Below are 25766 nucleotides of genomic sequence, written 5' to 3'. Positions count from 1 at the left end.
TGTTATGTTATATTTGTCTGACCTACAAGTGCCTCTTTAATGTAAATGTAAGCAAGATGACTGAATGATCAAAAGCAATGTCAAACTGGCCAAAACACTCAATTTCAGTGGGGGTTGAATAATTTTGGTCACAACTGTACAACACAAGAGATGGCTGCAGGTAATGGACCTTGCTTTGAACTGGACTGGAACGATTCTGAAGCTGCCACTTCTGTAACTAAATGTAACTGATCATTTATTGTCAAAAATACGTGAATCAAAAACTTTCAATTGTGTGTACTTTGTATGGCATAGTCAGAATATCTTTAACCACTAAGCTCCGGAATATTTTACCCCCTTCATGACCAGGCCATTTTTTTCTATTTAGTACTGTGCTACTTTAACTGGTATTTGTGCAGTCATGCAACACTGTACCGAAACAAAAATTATATAATTTTTTCATACAAATAGAGCTTTCTTTTGGTGGTATTTGATCACCACTGGATTTTTTTATGTTTTGCATTATAAACGAAAAAAGACCGTAAATATTGGAAAAAAAAAAATACTATATTTTTTACTTTCTGCTACAAATCTTATCCAATAAAAAAAGAAAGACGTGAATCAAATGTCTTCATAAATTTTGGCCAAAATGCATTCTGCTACATGTCTTTGATAAAAGCAATCCCAATAAGTGTACATTTATTGGTTTGCGTGAAAGTGCCTACAAACTATGGTATATATATTGGATTTTTTTTTTTCTATACTACTAATGGTGGTGATAAATCGACTTATATTGGGACTGCAATAATGCGACAGGCGATCTGACACTAATTGATGTTGGGAGGAACTGACTAACTGCCACAGACATCACCAGTGACATTAATACAGTGATCAGTGATAATACTATACATGGCCAATGTACTATTGACACTAGCCTGGAAGGGGTTAACATCTAGGGCGATCAAAAGGGGCTAAAGTGATTCTAAAGGCTTATTTAAAGGAAAAAAAAATAACAAACATGTCTATACTTACCTGCTGTGCACAGTGGTATTGCACAGAGCAGCCCAGATCCTCCTTTTCTCGGGTCCCCCGCAGGTCCTGCTTTTCAAGGATGAGAAAAACAGAAATGACAACACAGAGCTCTGGGCTGTGATTGTAGACAGCCGATCAGCAGATCTTGGCTGTGAATCATTGGCCGAGACTTGCTGACAGGCTCCTGCTGTGTACATGCGCGCGCGCGCCCCAAACCCGGAAGCAGACAACAACCTATGGGTATGTGACTTTGCCTGTGTGGGCTGCCCATCCGCAGTACATTGTGAGCGGGCGGTTTGCAAGTGGTAAACTTTCATACATTACATGGTACACTGCAGCCAGGTTGTGCAGCATGCTGCAACAATCCCGCCTGACTTTACCTCCCTTTATTCTCACTGAAATACCTAAACATAAATAACCACCTTTTGACAGACTGCCCTACTTCAGTTGCCACATCATTTCAGCTGATATGTAATAAACAAAAGAATTCCTAGACTGAGCATTACCCACCTTGGGTTCTGCAGTGAATCTGTTGTTCACAAACTGGGGTGACCTGAAATGAAAGTATTCTTGAACATTTCTATACAAGTTAAATTATGACCATAAAAATGCTTTATTATTTGAAAAATTCAATAAAAATTGTTAATTATAAAAATATATATAGATATATAGATATATATATCTATATTTGTTTTTGTGCTTTGTTGAAATCAGTTAATCATACTTAAACGAGACAGCAGAACATGGTGTCCACAACACAATGTTTAGTATGTAGTGAAAAAACGTCTGTGCCCCCAACGCTGGGAGATATAATCTACACAAAAAGTGACAAAATAGTGCTCCGTGTCCACACATATCAAAATACAAATAAAAAGTCAAAACATAGTGAATATAATAGAAATAAATCATACACACACACACACCTCGAAAAATTAGAATATTACATGCAATCAATAAAACAAGGATTGTACATAGAACAATATCGGACCTCTGAAAAGTATAAGCATGCATATGTACTCAGTACTTGGTTTGGGCCCCTTTTGCAGCAATTACTGCCTCAATGCGGCGTGGCATGGAAGTTATCAGCCTGTGGCACTGCTGAGGTGTTATGGAAGACCAGGATGCTTCAATAGCGGCCTTCAGCTCTTCTGCATTGTTCGGTCTCATGTCTCATCTTTCTCTTGGCAATGCCCCATAGATTCTCTATGGGGTTCAGGTCAGGTGAGTTTGCTGGCCAATCAAGCACAGTAATCCCATGGTCATTGAACCAGGTTTTGGTGCTTTTGGCAGTGTGGGCAGGTGCCAAGTCCTGCTGGAAAATGAAGTCAGCATCCCTATAAAGCTTGTCTGCGAAAGGAAGCATGAAGTGCTCCAAAATCTCCTGGTAGACGGCTGCATTGACCCTGGACATAATGAAGCACAGTGGACCAACACCAGCAGATGACATGGCTCCCCAAATCAACACAGACTGTGGAAACTTCACACTGGACGTCATGCATCTTGCAGTGTGTGCCTCTCCATTCTTCCTCCATACTCTGGGTCCTTGGTTTCCAAATGAGATGCAAAAGTTGCTCTCATCAGAAAAGAGGACTTTGGACCACTGAGCAACAGACCAGGTCTGTTTTTCTTTAGCCCAGGTAAGACGCTTCTGACGTTGTTTGTTGTTCAGGAGCGGCTTGACAAGAGGAATACACATTTGAAACCCATGTCCAGGATCCGTCTGTGTGTGGTGGCTCTTGATGCACTGACTCCAGCCTCCCCCTTTGTCAGCGGGCCGAATAACGAGATCTTTGTTATTTAGTAGAGATTTGAACTAGTTATCAAGGATGTTGAAGCGATCAGAATAAAACAACCACGCAACCCTAAGGATCTTGATATAGGCCTCAAATCTCTACTAAATAACAAAGATCTCGTTATTCGGCCCGCTGACAAAGGGGGAGGCGTAGTGGTTTTAAAGAAAACAGATTATATCACTGAGGCCTTAAAAATCCTTGGGGACAAGGACACTTACACCACACTCCCAAAAAATCCGCTCATCGCATACAAAAAGTCTCTGAAGAGCCTAATTAAACTGGGATTTGACCATCATGTCATTAATAATAAAGAAAGAGATTATTTATGCCCTAAGGCACCAAGACTTCCAGTTTTTTACTACCTCCCTAAAGTACATAAAGACCCCATACATCCTCCGGGTAGACCAATAATCAGCGGAATTGGCTCGCTATGTTCTAAAGTTGGTGAGTACATCGACTACTTTCTACAACCTTTGGTTTCATCCACCCCTTCTTACATCAAAGATACCAAACAGATATTAAACGAAATTAGTACACTTAATTGGGACCCCGATCTTATAACATTCCTTGTTACCGCTGACGTAACTTCGTTATATAGTAACATCAATCATAATGACGGTATGATGGCAGCAGATTACTACCTGGGTCTAGCAGAGAATATCTCTATAACCCATAAAACATTCATTCTTGACCTATTAAATTTTGCAATGAGTAATAACTACTTCTGGTTTAATAATACTTTTTATCTACAAACCAGAGGCGTCGCAATGGGGGCCAAGTTTGCCCCTAGCCTGGCCAACCTGTTTATGGCCAGGTGGGAGGAAGATAACATCTATTCCATGGAATGGCCAGAATTGCTCTTCTATAAGAGGTATATAGACGATATTCTCCTATTATGGCAGGGAGAAGAAACTGCCCTGGTAAACTTCTTTGGCACGATGAACAACAATAATTTGAATATCCATCTCACTTACGAATACAGTACAGACAGAGTTAATTTCCTAGACATTTCCATTATTAACAAGGGAGGTTACTGTATCACCGAAGCGTACTTTAAACCATCGGATAGGAATGGATACATCCCTACTGACAGCTGCCACCATCCACGCTGGCTGACAGGTATTCCTAGGAGCCAATTTATGAGAATTAGGCGTAACTGCACTGAAATTGATACTTATCAAAACAAAGCACAAATTTTAAGGCAGAGGTTTCTGGATAAGGGCTATACGGCAGACACTTTAGATGCAGAGATTGATAATGTTGCCCGCATGAACAGACAGGACATGCTCTCAGGACCACCTACCTTAAAAAAGAGTATGTTCTGCCCGTTCATTACTCCATATTCTATTCAACATAAAACTATACGCTATATAATGAAGAAAAATTGGGAAGTGCTCAGAGCGGATCCCATCCTTGCTGGGGCCTTACCTACCAATCCAGAAGTTGTTTTCAGGAGAGTACCATCTTTACGCAATACGATTGCACCCAACATAACTAACCCCCCACCTCGTCCGAGCTTATTTAGTAACCTGAAAGGTTTTTTTCCGTGCAGAAAGTGTCAGATCTGTCAACATAGTAGAATGTCAAAAAAGAAAGTGGAATCATTCACCTCGACTACAACAGGCAAAAATTATACCATCTCCAACTTTATTTCTTGTAACACCCGGTACGCGGTATATCTTCTGGAATGTCCTTGCCGGAAACAGTATATTGGCAGGACGACCAGAAGGCTGCGTGACCGATTCCGCGACCATGTATATAATATTAAAAGAGGGTTCCGCGAGCACTCACTTTCAAAACATTATAGGGAATTTCATCATAAAGATCCCTCTTCCCTTAAATTTATGGGGATTGATATTGCACAACATCACTGGCGTGGCATTAATAAATCAAGACAAGTCTCACGTCTAGAAACTAAATGGATTTTCGAAATGAAATCCATGGTCCCTTTAGGACATAATGTTGAAGTGGACATCAACTGTTATATAGATAATAGCTGATCTGGCATATTGTATATACCCTGCACTATGAGAAAGGTCTTTTTTCTGACACACTGCACGCACATATGTAGTAACGACCCAATCTGGGCGAAAGGGATGCATACTAGATGGATGTCTACATGATTCATCTAGTGTTTTACTATGTGATCATAACAATACTCTTTTAGGTCATTATGTCTACATGATTTATTCAGCATTTAAAGAATTTGATTATGGTAATATCCATTTACTATTATTATGTGTGATATATATTTTTTATATTTTTTATATGATTGTTTATATGATTCATTGAGTATTATAACTATTCAATACATTATTATTATTACTGGGGATTATATTATATATTTTTATTAAGCCAATATCTTTTAAAACAATACGCTAAGTATCTACTGATCTTCAGCAGGATATAGTCTTTCCATCCACATATTTGTCTATTTAAGTGTGGGGAGACCTCATGCCTGCTAATTGCCCGGGTTTATCTCATATCCCTAATAAAATGGCGACCACTTTTTTAATTAAAGCATAGGCTTCCCCTCCTTTTTTATATGCACATCTCTATATGCATATTTTTTATACTTTCATATTTTTTATATACTTCCATATTTTTATATTGTAACCGTTTGTATCCACCACCACAGTCATTGTCCATTTGCTAGGTGTGATATATACTGGCCATCAGCTCAGTATGATACCACCTAGACTGTTCTATTGGCATTAGCTGCGATCGTTCGGCTCGCGCATGCGCAGTTGAATGTCGGCAGCATGCTTTCAAACCAATAAAATGGCCGCCGGAACTCTCGCGCATGCGCAGTGTACCGCGCGCCGACCATTTTTAGACGTTTTCAATATCACCGATAACATGGCGCCCGCGCATGCGCATGAGGCCAAATAGCCGGCAAAATGGCGCCCGCGCATGCGCAATAGGCCGAAAAACGGCAGAACGGCGCCAGGACACTTTTTGGCGCAATTTTAGCTTATAAATAGCAGTAAGGAGACGTCAGGCATGCATGGCATCACCCCTACAGGAGACGTGTTATTACACGAAGCGCGTCTAGGAGGAGCCTCTGCACGCCTTGACGTTACGCCACCGGATCAGGAGGTCCGGTGGCCATCATTTGTATTCACTGGTCAGTGCATTTAAAGAGCTCGTTTACACTATACCTATACTGGTACTCTAACCCTGTACGTTTTACTGTTTTATCATTATGATATATACTCATTAAATACTTTTTATAATACTACACCATGAGCGTTTTCATCTCTATCACCTGGCACTGAGCCTCCACATCTCAGCCCAGCATTCTAGGAGTCCACCCAAGCAGGACAATTTGGGATATTGGTCCAGATCAACTTCTCTGGCAGCCGTCACCCCATCTACCACCAGAGGGCACCTTTATCATCAAGCTATTCCTTCATGGGACCTCCGGCTTCATGGAATTTCTATGTGCACATTAAATTGCACTTCCGGTGAGTGGGCAATTTTTCTACACCTTCATGTTAGGATGCTGGAATATACCCATTTGGATTGAAGTTATTTATACTCCATCACTGGAGTATACCTTTTGGACTGATATTTTACCACCTTGGACTGTTTAACATTCAGTTTATAGGACTTTTCCATTTCTGTCATATTTTGCCATACTTTAGATAGTGTGTTTTATTTGTATAGCGCTGCACACCCTATTTTCATATATTTAACATTGTATTGTGGTCATCAATTTTTGTGTTATTATTTAGTATTTAACCATTTTGAGTTATTTGTTTACACTGTTTGTTTCACCATTTGGCACATTATAATTCTCCGTTGGAGATTTTAATCACGGTTTGTGTTAGAGAGTGCTACACCAATTGTTTTGTATTTTTTGGTTTTTCACTTTAGGTAATAAGGTGCAGGTGTCAGCAGCTGATATAGGGTTATCAGGTCTGAGCGCAGGAGGTTTTTTCCCTTACAGAACATGGTGTGCCACACAACAGATTTGTATATAAATAGTACAACAAATCATTTAAATCTGAATACCTCCAAAGCATGGATGTCAAAGAGGTGTGTTACATGGGGGTGACCATCTCTCTCTTCTTCTAATGATGAGGTCAACACATGAAATAATTCATGTGCATCCTGTGTAAACAAAGAGCACAAAGTTATTAAAGCACAGTTTTGGGCCTTTTATCAAAGACAAAAGCATTCTTTTTCAAAGGACATCTGTAATAACAGATGGAACTAAACACTGCAAAGGAAGTTATTAGGATGAATTTATGTTAATTTGCAAGGGTGCTGGTAAAGCAGTATTAAACCCAAAACTAAAATATAATATATTTCAGTTTACCAATCATTAGATGTGGTGGTTGCATTAATTTTAAATTTTTAAGCTTTTTCCCCTCTGTTTTCACCTGCTAATTTGGCCAGTAACACACCTCTTGTACTACAGTGCCCCCACTCTGGATGAAGGAGCACAGCGGCGCCACTGGACAGCAGCATTGTTAATCTTGCTTCTTAGATGTACTAGCAGATTTAGATACATCAAGAAATTGAAAATGAACTCAGGCTAACACCTTTATAAACATTTACAGCAACAGTTTTTTTCCCTTTTGGGATAAAAGTATTTATATAACATATAGACACAGCTCAAAAAAATGAAAGGAACACTTTTTAATCAGAGTATAGCATCAAGTCAATTAAACTCCTGGGATATTGAGCTGGTCAGTTAAGTAGAAGAGGGGGTTGTTAATCAGTTTCAGCTGCTTTGGTGTTAAAGAAATTAACAACAGGTACACTAGATGTGCAACAATAAGACAACGAACAGGATCGTTTTTACAGGTGGAGGCCACTGACCTTTTTTTCCCTACTCATCCTTTCTGTTTTTCACTAGTTTTGCATTTGGATAGGGTCAGTGTCACTACTGGTAGCATGGAGACGATACCTGGACCTTACAGAGGTTGCACAGGCAGTCCAACTCCTCCAGGATGGCACATCAATATGTGCCATTACCAGAAGGTTTGCTGCATCTCCCAGCACAGTCTCCAGAACATGGAGGGGATTCCAGGAGACAGATAGGGATGTAGAAGGTCCTTAACCCATCAGCAGGACCAGTATCTGCTCCTTTGTGCAAGGAGGAACATGATGAGCACTGCCTGAGCCCTACAAAATGACCTCCAGCAGGCCACTGGTGTAAATGACTCTGACCAAACAATCAGAAACAAAACTTCATGAGGGTGGCCTGAGGGCCCGACGTCCTCTAGTGGGTCCTGTGCTCACTGCCCGGCACCATAAAGCTCGATTGGCATTTGCCATTGAACACGAGAATTGGCAGGTCTGCCACTGGCACCCTGTGCTTTTCACAGATGAGAGCAGGTTCACCCTGAGCACATGTGACAGACATGAAAGGGTCTGGAGAAGCCATGGAGAACGCTATGCTGCCTGTAAAATCGTTCAGCATGACCGTTTTGGTGATGGATCAGTGATGGTCTGGGGAGGCATATCCATGGAGGGACGCACAGACCTCTACAAGCTAGACCAGGGGTACAGAATTAAAATTCATGGAGGTCTGACCAGTAAAATTTTCTATCAACAGAGATCGCATTTTTTTTCAGGCCTCTCCTACTGTATATTACAATCCTTCTACTTCAGTGTCCTCAGCCCCCCCCGTACACGTCACAGTCCCCCACTTCATGTCAGTTTCACCTTCACAGTAGTGTTCTCAGGCCCCCTGTACATCACCCCCACCCACCCCTTTACAATACACACCCATTATTTTCAGAAGTCCTCAACCCCCCTTCAAATCATCACCCCCACCCCATACTTCTGTCCTCTGCCCCCTTCACATTTGTACCCCACTCTACTGTCCTCTTCCCCTTCACATAACCCCCAGCAGAACTGTGCCCCCTTCACATCCCCCCACAATACTGCCCCCTTTACATCACCCCCACCACTACATGCACACAGCACTGCCCCTCTTCACATTGTGCCCCCCCCTCCCCTTTACATCACACAAAGCCAGAGTAGTGTCCCTGGCCCCCCTTCACTCTCCTACCTTAGAGCGGAGAGCAGGAGGTGGAGCATTTCTGGATCAGGTGTGGGATGCACAGCCCATCATTGAACAGAGCCGCTTCTTCCCCCCCCCATCCCCTGCTGCTGTTATAACAGCAGAGCGGACAGCATACAACAGTGGCTAGGTCCGCATACGGACCGTGGTCAGCCATTTAGTGATGCCTGGGCTAGACAATTGCACCCTGACTGCCAACAGATAACGGGGTGAAATCCTTGGGCCCATTGTCAGACCGTACGCTGGTGCAGTAGGTCCTGGGTTCCTCCTGGTGCATGACAATGCCCGGTCTCACGTGGTGTGAGTATGCAGGCAGTTCCTGGAGGATGAAGGAATTGATACCATTGAATGGCCCAATGCTCGCCTGACCTAATGCAATAGAACACCTCTGGGATATCATGTTGCGGTCCAACCAACGCAGCCAGGTTGCACCTCAGACTGTCCCAGGAGCTCAATGATGCCCTGGCCCAGATCTGGGAGGAAATACCCCAGGACACCATGGGGTTTATTTACTAAAGCTGGAGAGTCCAAAATCAGACTCCCTTCTGCATAGAAACCAATCAGCTTCCAGGTTTCATTGCCAAAGCCTCATTGAACAAGCTGAGGTTAGAAGCTGATTGGTTTCTATGCAGAAGGGAGTCTGATTTTGGACTCTCCGGCTTTAGTAAATAAACCCTCATGTGTTGTCTTATTAGGAGCATGCCCTGATGTTGTCAGGCATGCAGACAGGGACATGGGGGCCATTCAAGCTACCGAGTACCATTTTGAGTTGCTGCAATGAAATTTCAGCAAAATGGACTAGCCTGCTGCATCATTTTTTCACTTTGATTTTCGGGGTGTCTTTGAATTCAGTCCTCTGTAGGTTGATAATTTTCATTTCCATCAAACAATGAGGCATCCTTACGTTCCTAACACATTGCCCAGTCCATATCAGTATATATATCCAGCATGATATTTTTCCCCATTGAGATCTGATGAGTTTTCAAAGTGTTCTTTTAATTCTTTGAGCAGTATGTGTATGTGTGTATACAGTGCATCCAGAAAGTATTCACAGCGCTTAAGTTTTGCCACATTTTGTTATGTTACAGCCTTATTCCAAAATGGATTAAATTCAGAGACATGTTCTTTTATACCTCTGGAGTCATACTTCTCTGTCTGGCAATCCGATGAACGTGTCTGGGTTTGGCAGTTGCCATGAGAACGATACTAGCCTGACTGCATTGTGCCAAGTGTAAAGTTTGGCGGAGGGAGATTATGGTGTGGGGTTGTTTTTCAGGGGTTGGGCTTGTCCCCTTAGTTCCAGTGAAGGGAATTCTTAAGACGCTGGCATACCAAGACATTTTGGACAATTTCATGCTTCGTGGGAACAGTTTGGGGATGGCCCCTTCCTGTTCAAGCATGACTGCATACAAGTGCGCAAAGAAATGTCCATAAAGACATGGATGAGCGAGTTTGGGGTGGAGGAACTTGACTGGCCTGCACAGTCCTGACCTCAACCCGACAGGACACCTTTGGAATGAATTAGAACATAGACTGCGAGCCAGGCTTTCCCGTCCGACATCAGTGCCTGACCTCACAAATACGCTTCTGGAAGAATGGTCAAGCATTTCCATAGACACACTCCTAAGCCTTCCTATCATATTCATATATATATATATATATATATATATATATATATATATATATATATATATATATATATATATATATATATATCGCTATCTATGTCTATTTGTCTATGTGACAAAAAAGAAGAAGGTGCTAGCCCATTAAATCTATATGCAACAAATTTACCAAAAAAAGGGTAAATTTGTGTTATATCTAAAACATGACAGTAAATATCACATAACAGCATAACCAAACATGATTATTCCAATGTCCACGATAAATTTCGAAAGAAGTCCCAAACCACCAAAATCTTGAGAAAGGAAAATGGTAAAAAGGTGACCAATTCTTTTTCAAAAAAATTACCCAAATGTGCTCCATCACGTGATTAGGTGAATTGCCAAATCATAGCGGCCACAAAAGTATCCCACAAGCAGTATGGAAAAAAGGGTATCCACCGCTACGTTACATCCGGTCCAGGGAACACATGCCAGCTCTTAAAATACGAGTGGCGGTGTGCGGGATTGGATACCCCTAGTGAGCCATTTGTGTAGGTGTCCCCCTCTGGCACCTTTTACATGTGAGTGCATAGAAATCTTTACTTTTTATTCTGCCAGCTCACTAGGGGGATCCAATCCTACACGCCGCAGCTCGTATTTTAAGAGCTGGCGTGTGTTCCATGGACCAGATGTGACGTAGGGGTAGAGACCCTTTCTTCCATACTGCTTGTGGGCTGCTTTTGTGGCCGCTATGATTTGGTGAGTTGGCTATTCAGCTGATCACGTGGTGGAGCACATTTGGATTATTTTCTGAAGAAGAACTGATCACCTTTTATCATTTTCCTTTCTCAAGATTTTGGTGGTTTGGGACTTTTTTCTAAACTTGATGTGGACATTGGAATAATCACATTTGGTTATGTTATGTGATATATATATATATATATATATATATATATATATATATATGCCTTTCTTTTTGACACAATTCTTGTACAGATCCTAACAATGACATTTTGTTTGCTAAAGTACTGTGCATCAAACAACTGCTATCTACATGCAAACACTCCAGAATTAGCAAATGCCACATTTTAAGTAACTGGCAGAGCAAATATATCTAATTGTAGTAGCATTTCACTAACCTGCTCTTCAAAAGAAGAAATTTGCCACCTGTATGTCCGAAGAACATCAAGGAGAGGACTGGCATCTATCACCTCTTCCTCTGCAGCCTCCTGGTTAGATAAAGCTGAGGAAACAAAAGTAAATTTATACAGTGAGCACTGCATCTTGGGAGTAAGAAGAGAAGGCTACATAGTTCCCAGGATTTCTGAGGGTTCCTGCAAGGGAATGGCTCAGTAGAAATAGCATGACAAATTCAGTGTCAGTGGATAGGGGACTGGCCTAACAACTGAACATATTACTTTGGAAGAGATTTGCTGAGGATTCACCATGCCTGGAAACCAATGGTAAAACACAGGAGTTTTGCCCACAGTTGAAAACTGAACATGAAACCACAGGTATTAATGGATTTAGTTAAAAAGCTGGTATGAAGCCCAGAAAACAGCTTAGCTCGAATATGGGATTATTTGAATTTAAAAATGAAAGCACAACGCAACTCTCTCAGTCAACATTAAAATGGTTGTAAAGGCAAAATGTTTTTTTTAACCTCAATGCATTCTCTGCATGAAGGTAAAAAAGCCTTCTGAATGCAGCTTCCCTTGCCACTTATACTTACTTGAGCCCGATCTCGATCCAGCTATGTGCACAGGAGCAGAGACTCTTTCAGCTCTCTACCTCCTAATTGGCTCAGACACAGCTGCAAGAGCTATTGGCTCCCGCTGCTGTCAATCACAGCCAGTGAGAAGGGAGCGGGGGTCGAGCCACACTCTGTGAGTTTTATAGACACAAGAGGTGGCTCGGAATCGAGGACACAGGTGTGCCACAATAGGAAGCAGCATCCTATGGTGCACACCAAGAAGAGGATGAGCTAGAAGCGTTTTTTAGTTCTTGTGCCAAATGGTTGAGCATTGGCTTGTTGGATGGTGTTTAAAGTGGTTATAAAGGCAAAGACAGTGCTCAGTATACAGTGGGGATCGAAAGTTTGGGCACCCCAGCTAAAAATTTGTATTAATGTGCCTAAAGAAGCCAAGGAAAGATGGAAAAATCTCCAAAAGGCATCAAATTACAGATTAGACATTCTTATAATATGTCAACAAAAGTTAGATTTTATTTCCATCATTTACACTTTCAAAATAACAGAAAACAAAAAAATGGCGTCTGCAAAAGTTTGGGCACCCTGCAGAATTTATAGCATGCACTGCCCCCTTTGCCAAGCTGAGACCTGCCAGTGTCATGGATTGTTCTCAATCATCGTCTGGGAAGACCAAGTGATCTCAATCTCAAAGGTTTTAAATGCCCAGACTCATCTGACCTTGCCCCAACAATCAGCACCATGGGTTCTTCTAAGCAGTTGTCTAGAAAACTGAAACTGAAAATAGTTGACGCTCACAAAGCTGGAGAAGGCTATAAGAAGATAGCAAAGCGTTTTCAGATGTCAATATCCTCTGTTCGGAATGTAATTAAGAAATGGCAGTCATCAGGAACAGTGGAAGTTAAAGCAAGATCTGGAAGACCAAGAAAAATATCAGACAGAACAGCTCGCAGGATTGTGAGAAAAACAATTCAAAACCCACGTTTGACTGCACGATCCCTCCAGAAAGATCTGGCAGACACTGGAGTTGTGGTACACTATTCCACTATAAAGAGATACTTGTACAAATATGGTCTTCATGGAAGAGTCATCAGAAGAAAACCTCTTCTACGTCCTCACCACAAAAATCATCGTTTGAACTTTGCAAATGAACATATAGACAAGCCTGATGCATTTTGGAAACAAGTTCTGTGGACCGATGAGGTTAAAATTGAACTTTTTGGCCGGAATGAGCAAAGGTACGTATGGAGAAGAAGGGGCACAGAATTTAATGAAAAGAACCTCTGTCCAACTGTTAAGCATGGGGTTGGATCAATCATGCTTTGGGGTTGTGTTGCAGCCAGTGGCACAGGGAACATCTCGCGAGTAGAAGGAAAAATGGATTCAATAAAATTTCAGCAAATTTTGGATGGTAACTTGATACCATCTGTGAAAAAGCTGAAGTTAAAGAGAGGATGGCTTCTACAAATGGATAATGATCCTAAACACACCTCGAAATCCACGGGGGATTACATCAAGAGGCGTAAACTGAAGGTTTTGCCATGGCCTTCACAATCTCCTGACCTCAACATAATTGAAAATCTATGGATAGACCTTAAAAGAGCAGTGCATGACAGACAGCCCAGAAATCTCAAAGAACTGGAAGACTTTTGTAAGGAAGAATGGGCAAAGATACCTCAAACAAGAATTGAAAGACTCTTGGCTGGCTACAAAAAGCGTTTAAAAGCTGTGATACTTGCCAAAGGGGGCAGTACAAGATATTAACTCTGCAGGGTGCCCAAACTTTTGCAGACGCCATTTTTTTGTTTTGTTATTTTGAAAGTGTAAATGATGGAAATAAAATCTAACTTTTGTTGACATATTATAAGAATGTCTAATCTGTAATTTGATGCCTTTTGGAGATTTTTCCATCTTTCCTTGGCTTCTTTATGCACATTAATACAAATTTTTAGCTGGGGTGCCCAAACTTTCGATCCCCACTGTAAATGAGTACACTCCTTTTGAAAAGTAAGATTTTAATCAATATCTCAATGAACACAAGAACAATTTCCAAAAATATGACAAAACTCTGTTTTACAGAAAATTTGTTTAGCTCATTACATGAAAGGTTAAGAATATACTGTATTTTTCGCTCCATAAGACGCACTTTTTTCCCCCCAAAAAAGGGGTGAAAATGTCAGTGCGTCTTCTGGAGCGAATATAAAGCGGCCGGTTCAGTATTTCTGCCGCCACCATGTCAGAATACCGGGCCGGCCGCTCAGCTGTTCTCTCCTGCAGGGCCTTACCTGTTCCTCGCTCCAGCGCTGTACAGTCTTCCCGCGCTGGCTTCTGTGACAGCCAGGTGCCCACTGCGCATGTGCTGCGCTTTGTGAATGATCCGGTGTCTTCTGGGACACATGACAGGTCCCAGAAAGCGCCGGGCCATTCACAAAGCGCAGCGCTTCTCGCACATGCGCAGTGGGCACCCGGCTGTCACAGAAGCCGGCCCGGGAAGAAGAGGGAAGGACAACTCCGCGGAAGTGGGAGCGGGTACCTGTCAAATTTAGGTACCCGCTCCCCCTCCCTCCCCAAAGGTCAGCAGTCTCTGGTCATTCCCTGCACTGTCTGCAGTCTCTGGTCATTCCCTGCACTGTGTCCGCAGTCTCTGGTCATCTCCTGCACTGTGTCCGCAGTCTCTGGTCATCTCCTGCACTGTGTCCGCAGTCTCTGGTCATCTCCTGCACTGTGTCCGCAGTCTCTGGTCATCTCCTGCACTGTGTCCGCAGTCTCTGGTCATCTCCTGCACTGTGTCCGCAGTCTCTGGTCATCTCCTGCACTGTGTCCGCAGTCTCTGGTCATCTCCTGCACTGTGTCCGCAGTCTCTGGTCATCTCCTGCACTGTGTCCGCAGTCTCTGGTCATCTCCTGCACTGTGTCCGCAGTCTCTGGTCATCTCCTGCACTGTGTCCGCAGTCTCTGGTCATCTCCTGCACTGTGTCCGCAGTCTCTGGTCATCTCCTGCACTGTGTCTGCAGTCCATTGGTTCAGAATATTTTTTTTTCTTGTTTTTCGCCTCTAAAACCTAGGTGCGTCTTATGGTCAGGTGCGTCTGATGGAGCGAAAAATACGGTAACTTAATTACAAAATCTCTCAAATTAGTTGATGCAAAAATGAATACACCCAACAACAAAAACTACTACGTCTAGTATTTTGCATAACCTACATGATTTGTAAGGACAGCACCAAGTCTTCTAGGCATGGAATGAACAAGTTGGCGACATATTGCAACATCTATCTTTTACCATTCTTCAAGAACAACCTCTTTTAGAGCATGAATGCTGGATGGAGAGTGATGCTCAATTTATCGCTTTAGCATTCCACATAGGTGTTCAATTGGGTTCAAATCAGGAGACATACTTGGCCACTGAATCACTTTCACCCTCTCCGTCTTCAGAAATGTAACACTGGCCTCAGATGTGTGTTTTGGATCAATGTCATGTTGGAAAAGTGCACGATGACTAAGGGCACTGAGTGATGGTAGCATCTTCTCTATCAATATGGAGCAGTACATCTGTGAATTCATGATACCATCAATGAAATGCAGCTCCCCAACATCAGCAGCACTCATGCAGCCCCACAGAAGGACACTGCCACCACCATGTATTTTTCTTTGTAAAGCTTTGCTGATCTTGTAGCCTTCACCTTTCTTGTGTAAAGAAAGGATCTTCATTCTTAGGCCTTGTGACATTTCTCTTCCATGTGACGCTATTGCTGACAGCATGAAATAGGCAAGGGTTTTCTTTGTTAACCGCTTTAAGTCAGCCCTATAACAGTACTACTGCTACAGGGTGCACAATCTGCGCAAAATCACGTATATATACGTGATTCGTGCTCCTTCCGTGATTACGGGGCCGGGGGCGTGAGCACCCGCCAACCCGGCAGGGCCGTGAATCTGTGCCCGAGAAATCAACAGATTCAGGCCAGTGATGTTTTGGTCTGGATCTGCTGGCTGATCCCTGCCCTATCAGACATTTTCCTGTACCGGTGTTTACATTTACACAGGTAATGATGCAATCTTCTCTCCTTGGGCACATTCCATTCCAAAGAAGAAAGCTGATCCACGTGAGTAAAAACCACACACACACACACACACACACGTCACATTTAACCCCGATCGCCCCCCAGTTAGCCCATGCACTGCCCTGTCACCAGTGTCATTAGTACAGTGTATAGATTTTTTTTTACGGATCACTGTATTAGTGTCACTGGCGACTTCAGATAGCGTTAGCATCAGTTAGCATCCCTCCAAGATAGCGTCAGATTGCCCGCCACTACATCAGTCATCACATTTAATCCCTTGATTGCCAGGAACATGCTCACATACACAATAAGCCTCCATTGCTAGTATAGCATCTGAACGGATTAATTTCTTTAAATAATAACACATGCAGCGCTACAAAAGGGTAATATATGTTATATAAAAATAAGTGATAAGCTACTGGTGCATAAAGTGATTAAAAAACGTCCTCATATCATAATTCAATAGTCCCAATAAACAGTGCAAAGGTGGTCGACTCCGTGCTGAAAGGTGTATAATATTATGCACTCACCAGAAAGTGCATAATATGCGCATTTGAGTTGTCAGACCACTCCTGGTCCTAGAAAGCTGAAGCAGTGCAGATCATCTAGCAGGGTGTCACTCAGGTAGGGATACACCTTTCCTTAACCAGCAGAGGGATTCCAGACATCCAGAAATGCTTGGTATACCTAATCCAGACTCCTCAACCAGGGCACTCATGCAAGATATCCACCTTGAGGGGGGGGGGGGGGGGCTTGACCAAACAGCCCACCCCAAAAAACACTGATAGTGTAGTATGTTCCAAAAAATCTTTATTGCAGAGTAAAGGTAAGTAACTCACAAGGTATCCCAGAAACACAGGTGGCCGCTGGCCTCCACGAGGTACGGAACGGCGTGACGTCACCGGCTAGGCTCCACCCTGACGGGTTTCGTGCGGACGAGCACGTTGATCAAAGGATTAATTTCTTTGATCAGATCAGCACTATACCAGTGTTCACAATAGTATAGTGTCCCCCAAAAAACGCAACGTTAGCGGGATCAGCCCTGACACCTACCAGCACCTGCGTTTAGCCCCTACGCTTAACCCTCCCTTCTCCCCCAGCAAATGCAGTGTCAGTAGATCACTGTCACTTGATACATTGTGCACATTTGTAAACATTTGTTTATAGCGCAAAAGATTAAAAAACCCAGGAGGTGATCAAATACCACCAAAAGAAAGCTCTATTTGTGTGAAAAAAAGGACATAAAATTTAAATTAATGTACAGTATTGCATGACCGTACAATTTTCAAACTAGCGCAGTGCTATATAGCAACAAATGGTGTAAATTCCAATATCCATACCATAGGTTGTAGACGCTATAAGTGTCACACAAAGCAATTAATATACACTTATTGGGATTTTTTTTAAACCAAAAGACATGCAGCAGAATACATTTTGGCTTAAATGACTAACTTTGAGTTTACCATATGTTTTTTATACCCGAAAGTAAAAAATATCAGTTTTTATAAACATTTTCGGACTTTTTTTTTTATTTATAGTGCAAAAAATGAAAAACCCAGAGGAGATCAAATACCACCAAAAGAAAGCTCTATTTGTGTGAAAAGAAAAAAAAGACACATTTCGTTTGGGTACAGCGTTGCATGATCGCGCAATTACAAGTTTAAAAAGTGCAGCGCCTGAACGCAAAAAACAGCCTGGTCAGGAAGGAGGGTAAATCCTCTGGAGGGCAAGTGGTTAAATAACGCCCTTTTATAATCAACTATCTGCTGGACACCTGGTTAATGAATAATTTGACTCACTTGTAGTTGAATTCTTGTTAATTAGGATTTTGTTGTCTAAAATTTAGCTTTGTTCCTCTTTCATTGGGGTGTATTCATTTTTGCAACATGGTCATGAATGAATTTGTTAGGAAAAATACTTTTTCGTGGGTGCAAATTGACAAATCTTGTTTGCAATCAATGGCCCGCATTTGTGGGAATATTTTGTAGTATAGTGTCCCATACAAAATGGTCATTCTGAAAGTAACGGTATTCTGATAAATCTGTTGGGGTGTACTCATTTATGCTGAGCACTGTACATATTTTTTTTAATAACAAAAATGTTGTACTCACCTGCTCTGTGCAATACCACCAAACATCCTCTTCTGGGGTCCCCGTCGGCACTCTCGCTCCTCCTCTTCTCAGTGTGCTCCCATGGGAAGCAGATTCTTGTGGACTCACTCCCAAACTGGGCTGCATATGTCAATTAAAACACAGCTTGGCTTAGAACAACCCCCATCCCCCCCCCTCACTCCTCACAGGATTTGATTGACAGCAGCAGGAACCAACAGCTCCCGCTGTTGTCTATGAGCCTGTGAGGAGGGAAAGAGAGAGAAGCAGTGATGCTGCAGACAGGCATTGCATTGGTTTGATACAGGACGTATGTAGGTATTTAGCAAGTGGTGGAACAACTACATTTTTTACCTTAATGCATTACAGTAAGAACCTTCTGGCTTTAGAGCCACTTTAAGCAGACCTGGATAATCACAGGCCTTGCCTGAACACTAATCCTCTGCTTCAAAAAAAGATTACATGACCAATTGTCTGGCATTTGTCCCATGACCTAACATACAAAAATTTACAGAAGCAGGAAAGTCAGAACAGAGAGGTGTCCGATTACAGCATGGGTGCATTTGAGTTGTTTTTAATACCTTTTAAAAGTTGTAGCAAAGTACCAGACAGATATCGAGGAGCGGTGTCTTTCTGTTCAAGCTGGTACTGAGAAGTCAACTCCTCAAGCCAATGAATAAATGAAGGACAGGCAGACAAACTTTGCAGCAAGGAATTCATGAAACAAGTGTTCCCCAAATTTAGTAGCCCTGGCACCAGTCCTACAAATTAGAATACAAAAAGAAAGATACATAAAAATTTGTTTCATATGGTAATAAGAATTGAAATACGAGGGGCATTCAAGTCAAACCGTGACTTTTAATTTTACAGGTATAAAAAAAGAATGCTAGCGTGGCGGTACTACATGCAGTAGTAAGTGGCAAGTATCTTATTACTGATAGGCGGTGCAAATGTCATGGGCCAGTCCTGAGGCTGTCAAGCAAGACAGCAGACAAAAGAGTGTGCATGGAACAGCGTGTGGTGATGAACTTTTTTGTGAACGAAGAGGTAAAAACCCGCAGATATCTACAGAAGACTTCAAGCACAGTACGGTGATGAGATTCTTAGCCGCAGACAGACATCTGAATGATGTAAATGCTTGAAAGATGGCCATACATCCGTCAGTGATGGTCCCGGTCGTGGTGGTTCCCAGCCCACAGCAGTAATTCCTATGAACATTCAGCACGTGGAACATCTGATCCTGGATAATCAACGCATAACCTGTGATGAAAATGCACAAATCTTTCTGTGGTCAGCATTTCAGCACTGATGACAAAGTGAAGCAAGCTGTCCAAGGACGGTTCAGGTGTACTGACATTTCTTTCTACGCTGAAGCTTTCCAGACATTTGTTAAATAGTGGGATAAGTGTTCAAATGTAGCAGGGGAGTAGGTAAAATAAATGCAATTTCCACTCCTTGAAAATTGTTCTTTTATTATATAAATTCAAAAGTCATGGTTTACCTTGAACGCCCCTTGTGTATTTGATAAATCAATTGCTTTAAAGAATAGCTGGCAGAACAGAAATACAGAAAATGCCACTAACTTGCATCTGAAATAACAGCAAATATGGCAACACAGGGCATGCTTCACAAAATTTAATTTCATGATTATGTAATTGGCTCACTTTTTTCCGCCAGAGGTCCTCAGAGAGCATGGAGCACTCAACAATGGGACTGAATTCCAGGAGATGTGATATTACCCATCCATTTCATAGCTCATCCATTGCTGCCGCTCCCAAGGAGCAGACTGAAAAAGGGTATTTACATGCATCTTTTTTTACCAGCAGTATACAAAGAGAGGAGGGAGGAAACTATTTTTAAGCAGACGTAACTGTAGTAAAATCTGTACATGCAAGGTCTACAACGAAGTCAAAGAAGGGATACCTTTAACTAACCAACCCAGTTCAACTCTTTATGCGGTATTAAACTCAAAAGCAAATATTTATTATACTGCAGCTTACCAATTCTTAGATGTGATGGTTGAATTAGTTTTCTTTTATGGCTTTCTTTCCTTTATTTTCCCCTGGAAATCCAGACAGTAAGTCTGTTGTTTTTCAACAGAACAAGCTGTCCTATAGCACATAGAGGGATGAGACAAATCATTTACCACTAACACAGGCCAGCTTTTTTTTTTTTTTTTTTTTTATTATTGTAAAATCTTTATCCTAAAAAAGAAAACAGTATTCCTGTTGTACCTGCTTACAAAGTATTAGCTGGAGTTCGGCTTCAATTTGTTAATGTATATAACTCTACTAGTGCATCTAACACTCCCCTTCCCCTAGATTAACAATGCTGCTGTCCAAAGGTGCCCCTGTGCTCCTTCATCCAGAGTTTAGGCACTCTAATATAGGAGGTGTGTTACCAGCCAGATCACTAGATGAAATCGGAGAAGAAAAAAAACGAAAAAAAAAAATAATTGAGCATCACATCTAATGATTGGTCAGCTGCAATACGAGGGGTGTCTAGAAAATAATGAGATTTTTTAAAAATTCTTATACTGAAAAATTTGTAGAGTGGATGGGGAAGCACAGTGATGTGTTTTGCAGCCAAAAACTCTCTGACAGCCAAAGGACTGTGGTGAGTTGTCGTGATGAAGGATCCAAATTGAGCCAATCTCAGGATGCACATGAATGCCAACAGGTCTTGGCAGACGAGTTGACGGTGTTCCTTCTGATCAAGTGACAAGTTCTTTGGAACAAGTTTTGCACACACTTTTTTCACGTTCAAATCCTGAGTCATGACTTCATGTATAAATGACTTGGTAATCCCAGCTTCCGCTGCAATCATTCTGATAGTGAGCAGTCGGTCAAGGTAGAGAACGGACCTCACTGCATCCACATTCTGTTCCGGTTTTTGGCAAAGAGGGGCATCCTTGCTCGTTGTCTTCAATACCTTCTCATCCTTCCTTGAATGCCTTGTGCCATCATTACAATTGTGCAGGCGATTGCACAGCTTCTCCATAACCTTTCTCCACTATTTCCAAAGTTTCTGATGCACTTTTACACAATTTCACACACAATTTTATCACGCACCACTGTTCTAAACTTGCTTGCATTTTTCTGAGGAACTTGTACAGGCTGTCACAAAAGAATGTCTCCACTGACAGGGCTGGAATGCAACTGATCAGTGTTCAAAAGGTATACACGTCACCCCACCCCAAGTGACATTGGGCAGCTTATGCCTTCACAGAGCCCTTCTCGATCATAGGAACTTCATTCTCATTATATTCTGGACACACCTTGTATATTACATTTTTGGCTTTAGGTTTAATCCTGCTGTAAGCAAAGCGATTTTATTAACTGTAGCATATATCAGATTTATCAAAATCTGTTTCTATGGACAACATGAGCTTGAATAGCTATCAGTTAATTTCTACCTTTTTTGCGCTTCTTTCGGTCTGTGATTGGACCCCACAAAACATATATTCCAGCTGCAAGGGCTGCAGCAATGCCACCAATCATACCCCAGTTCTTCATCATTTTACACCTGAGAGAGAAAAGAAAATGGATAATGGAAACCATTAAAAGCTGAATTCTACATAGACATAAAAGACACACATATGCTGCAAACTAACTTCTTGGCAGGACAAGGCTGACCACTCATAATGGGAGTCTTCTGGCCTGAGTGGCACCAATCATGACCAACAAGTATGGCATATAAACTAAGCACTTTTTTCTAAGCTGCGCAGTGTTTTTCAACCTATTGGGGCCCCTTGTCTGTATAGTTAAACTTATTCAAAAGGATAACGTTTGACCTTAGGTGGCCAGACTGTTTTTCACTTTTTTTCTTTCATTTACAGCTTTTAGAATTTGTAAAAGACCTCCCACCAAACCATACAATTTCTAAGCACACAGGACCTGTAGAATAAAAAAAAGATTGTGCTACTGATTTTGCAAATCACGTGATAGCTGTGCAAATGTTTATCAAATCGATATTTTATAAAAAAAATTAAAAAATATTCTAAAATCATTACTAATGCACACAAACAAGAAAGAACTTACTAAATTCCTACTAAATCTAAAAAATAAAATTGTATTCTTTTCGAAAATAACATATTTGTTAATTTCTTAATTGTGCCTTTTTGTGAAACAGCAACAAATGTAGGCAAGACTGTAAATACGTAACGAAACATTAGAAATCTAGATGTGGCTTCACAGCTATGCCTTGTGGTGATGTAAATCTATAGTGCTGTGTGCTGCATTGGTATGCATTGCAAAAACACAATCCCAGCATACATTTTATCGTAATGTAGTGTGTTACAACATGTAGCAATATGTCGCAACAATTCCCAATGTGCTGCTGCACAATGCTGAATTAATGTAATCAGAAAAAAAAAGAAAAGTAAAAAACGCATAAATAAGCACTGCATTGTGTTGTGACAATGCACAACAATGTGTGTGGTGCACATGTGTACATTATGTGTGATTATTTGTGTGTCGGGGGGGGGGGGGGGTGTTTAACCAGTTCATGCTGGATGTTGGCATACAGGTTAAACTCAAAAAATTTGAATATTGTGCAAACGTTCATTTATTTCAGTAATGCAACTTAAAAGGTGAAACTAATATATGAGATAGACTCATTACATGCAAAGCAAGATAGTTCAAGCCATGATTTGTCATAATTGTGATGATTATGGCTTACAGCTCGTTAAAACCCCAAATCCACAATCTCAGATAATTAGAATATTGTGAAAAGGTGCAATATTCTAGGCTCAAAGTGTCCCACTCTAATCAGCTAATTAAGCCATAATGCCTGCAAAGGGTCCCTGAGCCTTTAAATGGTCTCTCAGTCTGGTTCAGTAGGAATCACAATCATGGGAAAGACTGCTGACCTGACAGTTGTGCAGAAAACCATCATTGACACCCTCCATAAGGAGGGAAAGCCTCAAAAGGTAATTGCAAAAGAAGTTAGATGTTCCCAAAGTGCTGTATCAAAGCACATTAATAGAAATTTATGTGGAAGGGAAAAGTGTTGAAGAAAAAGGTGCACAAGCAGCAGGGATGACCACAGCCTGGGGAGGATTGTCAGGAAAAGGCCATTCAAAAGTGGCTCAGTGGTCCAAAGTCCTCTTTTCTGATGAGAGCAACTTTTGCATCTCATTTGGAAACCAAGGACCCAGAGTATGGAGGAAGAATGGAGAGGCACACACTGCAAGATGCTTGAAGTCCAGTGTGAAGTTTCCACAGTCTGTGTTGATTTGGGGAGCCATGTCATCTGCTGGTGTTGGTCCACTGTGCTTCATTAAGTCCAGGGTCAACGCAGGAGAATTTGGAGCACTTCATGCTTCCTTTCGCAAACAAGCTTTATGGGGATGCTGACTTCATTTTCCAGCAGGGCTTGGCACCTGCCCACACTGCCAAAAGCACCAAAACCTGGTTCAATGACCGTGGGATTACTGTGTTTGATTGGCCAGCAAACTCACCTGACCTGAACCCCATAGAGAATCTATGGGGCATTGCCAAGAGAAAGATGAGAGACATGAGACCGAACAATGCAGACGAGATGAAGGCTGCTATTGAAGCATCCTGGTCTTCCATAACACCTCAGCAGTGCCACAGGCTGATAGTTCCCATGCGCATTGAGGCAGTAATTGCTGCAAAAGGGGCCCAAATCAAGTACGGAGTACATATGCATGCTTATACTTTTCAGAGGTCCGATATTGTTCTATGTACAATCCTTGTTTTATTGATTGCATGTAATATTCTATATTTCTGAGATTGTGGATTTGGGGTTTTCATGAGCTGTAAACCATAATCATCACAATTATGACAAATCACGGCTTGAACTATCTTGCTTTGCATGCAATGAGTCTATCTCATATATTAGTTTCACCTTTTACCTTGCATTACTGAAATAAATGAACTTTTGCATGATATTCAAATTTTTTCGAGTTTTACCTGTATATGTGGCAGCAAGGTGGGCAATTTTGCCAAGCTGTTGCACATTTGTGGGGAACTACCGTATTTTCCGGCGTATAAGACGACTTTTCAACCCCTGAAAATCTTCTGAAAAGTCGGGGGTCGTCTTATACGCCGGTGCGAGCCGGTGTCAGGGGGGCACCTCCTCCTCCAGCGGACACTAAGTACAGGGGTGGGCAGAGGGGCTGCTGTACCTTACCTGGCTCCGGTCCCACGACGATCCGGTCCAGGAAGCGCGGCTGCTCCTTCTTTCAGTTCGGCCGCTCGATGGTCACACGGCCGCTCGGCTCCGCCTCCTCACCAGTGATTGGGCGCCAGCACTGGAAAGGCACACAGGCGACCAATCACCGGCGAGGAGGCGGAGCCGAGCGGCCCCGCGAAAATCAAGCGGCCGAACTGGAAGAAGGAGCAGCCGCTCCTCTCCCCCACTGACACTAACGATGGGGCACTATTCCTCCTCCACACTGACACCAACGATGAGGCACTGTTCTCCCCCACTGACACCAACGATGAGGCACTGTTCTCCCCCACTGACACCAACGATGAGGCACTGTTCTCCCCCACTGACACCAACGATGAGGCACTGTTCTCCCCCACTGACACCAACGATGAGGCACTGTTCTCCCCCACTGACACCAACGATGAGGCACTGTTCTCCCCCACTGACACCAACGATGAGGCACTGTTCTCCCCCACTGACACCAACGATGAGGCACTGTTCTCCCCCACTGACACCAACGATGAGGCACTGTTCTCCCCCACTGACACCAACGATGAGGCACTGTTCTCCCCCACTGACACCAACGATGAGGCACTGTTCTCCCCCACTGACACCAACGATGAGGCACTGTTCTCCCCCACTGACACCAACGATGAGGCACTGTTCTCCCCCACTGACACCAACGATGAGGCACTGTTCCTCCCCCACTGACACCAACAATGAGGCACTGTTCCTCCCCCACTGACACCAACAATGAGGCACTGTTCTCCCCACTGATACCAATGATGGGGCACTATTCCTCCTCCCCACTGACACCAATGATGGGGCACTATTCTCCCCACTGATACCAACGATGGGGCACTATTCCTCCCCCACTGACACCAACGATGGGGCACTATTCCTCCCACTGACACCAACGATGGGGCACTATTCCTCCCCCCACTGACACCAATGATGGGGCACTATTCCTCCCACTGATACCAATGATGGGGCGCTATTCCTCCCACTGATACCAATGATGGGGTGCTATTCCTCCCACTGACACCAATGATGGGGCGCTATTCCTCCCACTGACTAATGATGGGGCACTATTCTCCCCACTGACACCAACGATGGGGCACTATTCTCCCCACTGATACCAATGATGGGGCGCAATTCCTCCCACTGACACCAATGATGGGGCGCAATTCCTCCCACTGACACCAATGATGGGGCGCAATTCCTCCCACTGACACCAATGATGGGGCGCAATTCCTCCCACTGACAC

The 25766-nt window shown here is 42.6% G+C and overlaps 1 protein-coding gene across 2 annotated transcripts in view; it reads right to left on the bottom strand.

Annotated features, from left to right (window-relative positions):
* Window positions 1-25766, bottom strand: part of USP30 (ubiquitin specific peptidase 30) — a 75514-nt gene that overhangs the window by 44546 nt on the left and 5202 nt on the right. For both annotated transcript variants that reach the window (XM_089675759.1, XM_089675760.1), the window contains exons 2-6: window positions 21738-21847; window positions 18904-19083; window positions 11588-11691; window positions 6822-6920; window positions 1522-1564 (exon numbers count right to left, since the gene is read on the bottom strand). In XM_089675759.1, the coding sequence (XP_089531885.1) occupies window positions 1522-1564; window positions 6822-6920; window positions 11588-11691; window positions 18904-19083; window positions 21738-21847 (536 nt within the window). The remainder of the gene's footprint in view (window positions 1-1521; window positions 1565-6821; window positions 6921-11587; window positions 11692-18903; window positions 19084-21737; window positions 21848-25766) is intronic.

The sequence above is a fragment of the Staurois parvus genome, unplaced genomic scaffold (genome assembly GCF_062004578.1).
Source record: "Staurois parvus isolate SC_StPar_1 unplaced genomic scaffold, SC_StPar_1.0 ptg000158l, whole genome shotgun sequence".
NCBI lineage: Eukaryota > Metazoa > Chordata > Amphibia > Anura > Ranidae > Staurois > Staurois parvus.
Note: the sequence above shows the minus strand (reverse complement) of the source record. Positions and strands in the feature narration are given on the sequence as shown.